Consider the following 7,828-nt stretch of genomic DNA (forward strand, 5'->3'; position numbering starts at 1 on the left):
ACTTATAAAATTTTTTCCTTGGAGAAACCGGATGTTACAACTCTCCCCTACTTGAATTAGATTTTGTCCTCGAAATCACTCCTCACTACCTTCCAGACACCCGAAAACCTGGGCGATACTCCCACAACCCCGATACGGACTGAGAAGTTGACTCATACATACAACAGCTTCCCAAAACTATACTCGAACCCAACCTTAGAAGGGGTCTCATATCCTAAAAATAAACAGATCCTTACCCTATTAGCGTTAACCATTGAAGAATAACCATTACTACTCTGCCCAAAATCCAAAATCCCAAACCTTGTCTAACTCCCCGACAGACGGACCATTCTGAATCACTGTCAATTCGACTCCACTCGTAATCCAGCTGAGCATAAACCCTTCGAACCCTGGATATCTTGTTGTTTCCACTGGGAAATAGAATCCCTGACCATTCATCATTGCCGAAAACCTTTCACTTGATAACAAGGCGACTCCTAACACGAGTCTCAATTACGGGCACCATCTCAAGCTCATCTTGTGGTCTCATAATTACGTTTTTGATGCAACCGTGACCTCCCTGGTCTCGTGCTCGCCTGCCAATCTACCAAAATATCGGATTTCCAACTGGTTGTTGAGGCTAATAGGCTCACACAATTGCACTACGCGACTCCTGAACGAGGGTCTATCTGGAAAGAGTTGTCCTAGCTCGCCTGCCCTAATGGCTCCAACAACCCTCCTGGTCCAACCGAGGATAACATAACCAACCATTCATCATTGATGAATCCTTCAATTGAGGTCAAGGGTGACTCCCAACACAAGTCTCACACCTAAGTGCCAAACCACTCTAAAAACTCACATCCTGATAACCAACAAAAGTTTCGCAAATTAGATCTGTTCGAGATCTCCTGCATCCATAGTGACCTCCCATTGAGTTGAGATGTAAACTCCCCAATCAATCGCGGAGATTGACAGTCTCACATTTGGTCCCACCACAAGGCTTTGGCTAAAAAAAATCTAACTGATAAGGGCTACTCTAGCCTAACCATCACACGAATACCAACCATTGACCACAAAGTCATCCCACTCTAAACGTGATCCAATACCTTGCTCAAGCCAATTTCCACCGGGTCTCACCCACTCTAGTATAACCAAACGGTCCTCGCGTACGGGTCTCACCCAATCTGCACAATCAAACGGGCCTCACCCACGGGTCTCACCCAATCGAGTGCTATATAGGCCTAACCTCGTCTCGGATCCAACGGTCCTCATACCAACACAAAGAAAATTCCTCCGACAATACTGCCCTATCATGGTTTAATCCCACCTCGAGGAAACTACGAGCCAAATCATAGATTTAGAACACTTTCACAGCTGCTCAAGAGCCAGGTGAATGTTACGGGTCACCCCGTAGTCTCACAACACTACAATTCTACCTGCCAACCAAGTGGATGCTACGGCCACCCCTGCAGTCTTACAACACCTCTATTACTATCTGCCAATCTAGTGAATGCTATGGCCACCCTATAGTCTTACAACACTTCTATCACTATATGCCAATCTAGTGAATGATACGGCTACCCCGCAGTCTTACACCACTTCTATATTTCCATGGTCCCAACCCATGGTCTTTCCGTTCATCTACCATACCAACCATAATCATCAAGAGTCGAACCCGCATCCGACTATATCACAACCAGGTGTTTGGGTTATGCTTCGAATTCCAAAGCCTTATTCATACAAGAACAATAATAGAGGCTCTAACACAACCCTTAACATGTATCTGATCACACACCCACCATGTGTCACTACTGATGCGCAATGAAACCTAAATATCCATTATTATGCAACCCTTAGTCCAGACGATTCTCCCCCATTTAGATTCGACTGTGCTCTTCCCATCCACAAAAATTGATGGATTTCTAATCCATCTCACAACCTTACATTTTCAATTGTCGACAACGTGAGCTTACAAGATCTAGCATTCTATTACTAGTCAATCTTAGCAATCACACACATTCCAAAACCAGATCTTAGTAGAATTAAGCGATCTAATTAATTGTTTAAAGATCTTAGTAGAACATTTAATAGTTGTAATTATATACAATACATCAATGAAATTAGTCAAGATTTCTTATAATAGAGGTTATCTAAATAAATATTGTTCAGTAATCTTTTTTTATGTATAATACAAACTTTAACTAGATAAGAGACTCATTTCTTTATTTTTAAAAATATTAGACGGGCTTCTATGTTATCACATTGTTCTAGATAATGATTATATTTTACATCGACATTTCAATTTAGAGAAAAAATTATTTCAAAATTAATGATAATGACTTATATATTTTTAATGAAATATATTTATTATAATTTTAACTATATAACTATATTTGAGTCGTAACACATCTAATTTTATATTAAAAAAAGAAACATGAAGATATTAAAAGTCTTAAAAATCAATCTCAAAGCTCAAAGGCCAATGATGATTTGAATAATTTAAATGAGGAAAATAATCAAATCAAAGCAAGCCCAAAAGGGAAATCAGCCCAGTAAGTTCATGTGCCCCACAGGCCCACATCCCTCAACATCAACCTTGTGACATATTTGTTACCATCACTCTTATTTACATGTTTAATGATATCATATATTTATGAATTATGATAATCATGTTAGTATAACGTAATAAACAATCCAAAGTAATATTAAAACCAATAAGAAAAGAAAAAAAACTTAAAGACTACGTTAACTAAATGCATAATTAAATGAAAATGACAATCTATAGTGTCATTATCACAATTGATATCTCGTTATTTTCTTGCAATTTTAGTTTATTGAAGCTCCTTTCTTTAATATCATTATACAAAAACTAAACATGTTACAGTTTTTATATAAAGTGTCATTATATAAAGTAATGATAGAATCAGAACAGCCACGAGATACAACTTTTATTTATATTGTCACTAGATAAATTGTCATTAGATAAAGTTTTTACAGTTTTTATATAAAACTAAATGGATTTATGACAGATTTCAACAAACTTTTACTAAGTTTACATTGACGGATAGCCTGTACTACCTTGTGCTACATATTAGATTTTCCACTGGTGTAGCAATCGTATAATTGGATTTCAAGAAGAGATTTTATAGAAAGAAATGTAGTTCTTTTATAATTTGTTCAAATCTATTTTAATAAGAGTTAGTTGTAAAAAAAGAAAAAGAAAGACACTATCGTTATCGAGGATGTACAAAAAGAGATCAACGGAAAAAATATAATAAATATGACAATCATTTTCAAGAATCTCTTGTTTACAACGGTTATTTTCACAAAACTTGAGGATTTATAAACTTTTTGTTATGTTGAAAAGAATAATAGATCCAAAACATTTCAACTTTAATACATTAAAATAAACATTCATTCGATTCTTGAATTATTGAATCCAATCAAAACCTAAAACACATCTAAATTCTATAAGATCCCTTTCTAGTAAAAGACATAATTAACCCTCATTTCACTAAAGTCGACATGACATTAATCGGGATCGAACAAAAAAATTTCCATCACAAACCTCAAATCTCTTTATATACATAATCAAAGCCCCTATTAATAATAATAATTGTACACTAAAATCCAAACCCTAAATATTTAGAAAAAACCTTCATAGTTCCATTTTGAACCCAACCATAATTTGAAGACTAATTTGAAGACGTGATAGATAAAGTTGTCGCAGAAGATGTTCGTGGTGAAGATGATGTAGTTGTTTGCCTCAACACAACAGTAGGCAATATATCGGTTCTTCTTCTTTCAGTTTCCTTAACAATTTCAGCTGCAAAAAACTTTATTTTATCCAAATTAGTGTCGTTACATTTCCTCCCTTGAAACAACACCGATTCCACATTTTTTTGTATCAACATTTGTTCAACCACTTTTAACATATCTTTTTCTTTTATTTTGTTATCAGAATGTATAAAACCCTTGTTCGCTTGAATACGTGCATAGTTACACGTTCGAGATTGCCCAAATGCCATTGATACTGCTTGATCAACCTGAAAAATGTAAATATATATACATTAGTTTTCATTAGATACATAATATTGATTTTAGTAAAACCAATTTAGTTTTAGTTTTGTTTTTGTTAGCATTGAATTTTTGTAGTTTTTAGGTACAATAATTACATAATAACCCCTACCGACGGTGTCAACATGGTTAAGGGCCCTCACTAGGGTGGTGGCAATAATAGTGTGTCACCTAAAATATTCTTGTTTTTTTATAAGATCATGTTTGATCTTGTAATTGATAAAATTTATAGCTTTAAATTCTTTAATATTAAATATTAAATATGGTATATATAAATAAACTTTATGTTTATATTTGTTTTAGTGGTATCCCACCATCAACAAAATTAATTATTATGCAATAGGAATTTGGAAGTGACGAGTTTACCCATGCATTTGTACGTTTTCTAAATTAAATTTTACTGCATTAAACTACTGTAGAGATTTTACATTCACGCAATATTTAATGCAAAAGTACTTACCGTATCAGAAACAGTTTCACCCACGATCTTAACGAACGCCGAGCGCGACGGCGTTTGATTCCCGGCGACACCGCAGAAGGGATCTCCGTTGCCTAGCGACACCACAAGCAAGTCATCAACACCGTTACAAAACGGGAACTCTTGCTTATTGTTGAGAATATGAGTGATTGCCATAGCCGTCGGATTATTCATCGCAATATCACCGGTGACGGCGGAGATCTTGGTTCTCCGGTCCACCGACACCGTCGCGACTGGCCCACTTACAGCAGTTGTGGCAGAACATACATCGCTCATCTTGAAATCAAAACCGTCCATCTCGACAGCATCAGCACGAGAAAACACAAACGGAGCACCGGTGGTAAGATCATAACAAGGAATCAAAACCGCCTTTATAGTATCCTTCAACGATAAATCACCAAACGTCCGGCGAAACACCTTCCCGCCCTTCGCCGGGGTATTAAAAAGCCGCCGGAAAATCCCTTGTTTGGAAAACCGTGAAAGCTTGTGTCCATTGTCAACCACAAACTTAAGCGCGTCGTCTGCGGTGAACAACGGTGCACCGTCTTTCCCTCGTGTGAACAGTAACGCTGCAAGAACGCCACCGACACCGGAGCCGGCAACAACATCAAAGAAGTCGGAAATGCGAGCATCGGCGATTCCAGATTTACGACGGAGAGATGATTCAAGATGAAGTATTGACGTGGCGGCTAACACCCCATCAGTAGAGCCACCACCGTCAATGGAAAGAACCCTTACTTTTCCGGTGCCGGAGGACTTCATTTCTTCCATTGGAAGAGTAGTAGTGGGAGAAGGATGATCGTAACCAAACAAGAATTTGTTTTCGAGAATGGAGAAGATTTCAGAGGTGAGTTTGTCCATTTGTGAGTTGGAATCGAGCATAGAAAGAGCCGCCATTAGAGTTTGAAAAGTGTAGGTGGAGGAGGAGGGAGGAGTGAAGAAGAAGAAGGTGGAGGTAGGGAGGTTATATAGAGAGAATGGTACGGAATGGAAAGGTGTTCGTGCGTGTATGTAAGGAAGAAAATGACAAAAGAGTTAAAAGAGTGTCGTTGAAGAGTAATTTCATAAAATGAGGGCGGGTAGAAGACGATTAATCGGTTGCCGCCGTTGTCTTTTAAATGCTAGCTAAGATTCTTTTACTCTTTTAATATTAGAAAAGTTCAAGTGATTCAAAGAAAAGTTCAATGTTATATTGTAAAATGTATATATTTGTCGATGTAATCAAGTTAAATAATAGTATCAATTTAGGGTTTTTTGATAGTTGGTGACAGAGTTAGTGGGTCTAAAGCTCTGACTGTATTTGGATATGACTGAAACCATGTTGTTTGATTACGTATCTGACTGACTATTCTGACTGCTGAAAATGATAAATTTACCCTTATATTATGTTTTGTGTTGAATAAAATGAATGTGTTTGATAATTGATAAAATATATGAATATAATTGATGAATAGTTATACAAAATATACAAAATATCATGCACAATCCAAATTAAATATAAATATAAAAAGTCTATAAACAACAATGATTGTAGAGATGAAACATCAGATACAATTGCCACTATCTATATCTATATCTATATATCTATATAATAGAATCATTTTTGTAAGCACCACATTGATTTGAAACTCCTTTGTCTTTTCATATTTTCAAATGACTATATTTCTAAGCACCACATTGATTTGAAACTCCTTTGTTTTTTAAGTAATTGATTTAGCATTAAACACCAAACATGCTATATAAACTCTTACATGTAAGAAGGATGTCATAAGAAAATGAAAAGAAAAAATTCTAATAGGCATAATTCTTTCAGAACGTATTTGCAGTGATGAAGTCCTTAAAAGAGCTCTACAAGTTAAAGTTGTTGATGAATGTATCATTTTTTACTCATAGTTTAATCGTGTTATATTTTTTTCCAGTAGTATAAATGAAATCATTCAAAATCATAGGTTTAAAGTTATTTTTTTTCTCAAGCCATACCATTCAAAATCATATGTTTAGAGATATTTTGTTTTCTCAAACCATATTGATTTGAAACCTACATAACTTTTTATATTCCTTAATTAATAAAATTTATAGTATTTATAAATTTCCAATAATTTTTTGCATTCTCTTATTATATATGTAGTTATATTAGTACATTTTTCTTACAAAAAGTCGGCATTTGGTTGAAGATATAGTGATTCAAAAGTTTTCATATAGTTGAAGCATTCACGATCCAAATATGATGATTTGAAGAAATGGGTTATGTCGCATCGATGGTAATTGTAATATGATTTTTTCTTTCAATCAAAACAAATGAAGCTTTTATATTCTTTCTTTATATTCAGTTTCTCATTTGATCTTTATATGTGATTTGTATGTATTACTCAATCTTGAATGTGACTCTCCACACATCAATGTTTTGCTTGGAATATCTTTCTGATTCTTCTTTTTCAAGAAAAACATTTTAATTGCAGGTTAGTGAAGAATTGTCATCAAGTTTCTATGGTTAAATGGTGTTAAATGAAGAAAGAAGATTCAAAAAACGGATATAGGTTTTTTTGTTTGAGCAAAGTAGACGAATGTTAGTTTTTTCTTTTGATTTAAATGTATATTTATGTAACATTTTTATTTATATATTCAACCACCCAATGTTCTTATTTATTTGATTGTAGTTTTTCTATTTTGATTATATTTATTTTCTATTTTTTTTGTTGGGTTATCCTACACAACATATTTACAAGACAATATTTAAAACATAACATAATTCTTAGCATTTGATATGTAATTATGATTAACTTATCATGATATGTTCTTCATATGAAAGTAATTTATCCATATTACTACGACAAGAATTACATATGACATTTACGAAAATATATATTATATGTGATTTGTTTAACATGTATATGCACCTATGCATGTTATAAATTATAATTAAATATCTTTATGTTTAATAGTTGAAGGGATTAAAATGATGCATCAAAACCAATTATTTAGACGAATATAATAATAATAATAATAATAATAATAATAATAATAATAATAATAATAATAATAATGATAATGATGATGATGATGATGATGATGATGATGATGATGATAATGTTAATAATAATAATAATAATAATAATAATAATAATAATAATAATAATAATAATAAATACACATTTCCAAGTACCGCATTCATTTCAAAGTCACACTACAACTCAAGAGTTTTCTAATTTATGTATATTTATTAGTTATAACTCAAGAGTTTTTAACTTATGATTATTAATTAGTAATCACTAATAACTTTTTATTTTCCTTTCT

At 33.6% G+C, this 7,828-nt stretch overlaps 1 protein-coding gene across 1 annotated transcript; it reads right to left on the reverse strand.

Annotated features, from left to right (window-relative positions):
- Nucleotides 1–3,364: 3,364 nt before the first annotated feature.
- On the reverse strand, nt 3,365–5,533 carry LOC145159789 (patatin-like protein 7). The gene is made up of 2 exons (XM_079078823.1): nt 4,517–5,533; nt 3,365–4,025 (listed from the first exon to the last, which is right to left on the reverse strand). The coding sequence occupies exons 1-2, from the start codon at nt 5,429–5,431 to the stop codon at nt 3,675–3,677; spliced, it is 1,266 nt and encodes a 421-aa protein (XP_078934949.1). The 5' UTR covers nt 5,432–5,533; the 3' UTR covers nt 3,365–3,674.
- Nucleotides 5,534–7,828: the final 2,295 nt, after the last annotated feature.

The sequence above is a fragment of the Lactuca virosa genome, chromosome 2, assembly GCF_052849685.1.
Source record: "Lactuca virosa cultivar CGN04683 chromosome 2, Lactuca_virosa_CGN04683_v6, whole genome shotgun sequence".
Taxonomy (NCBI): Eukaryota; Viridiplantae; Streptophyta; class Magnoliopsida; order Asterales; family Asteraceae; genus Lactuca; species Lactuca virosa.

Bases quoted from the DNA above. Each gene is read 5' to 3' on its own strand.
- LOC145159789 (XM_079078823.1), bottom strand. From the start codon at position 5,431: ATGGCGGCTCTTTCTATGCTCGATTCCAACTCACAAATGGACAAACTC. The intron at 4,026-4,516 runs GTAAGTACTTTT...TACATTTTTCAG, and splicing joins GTGAAACTGTTTCTGATACG to GTTGATCAAGCAGTATCAAT.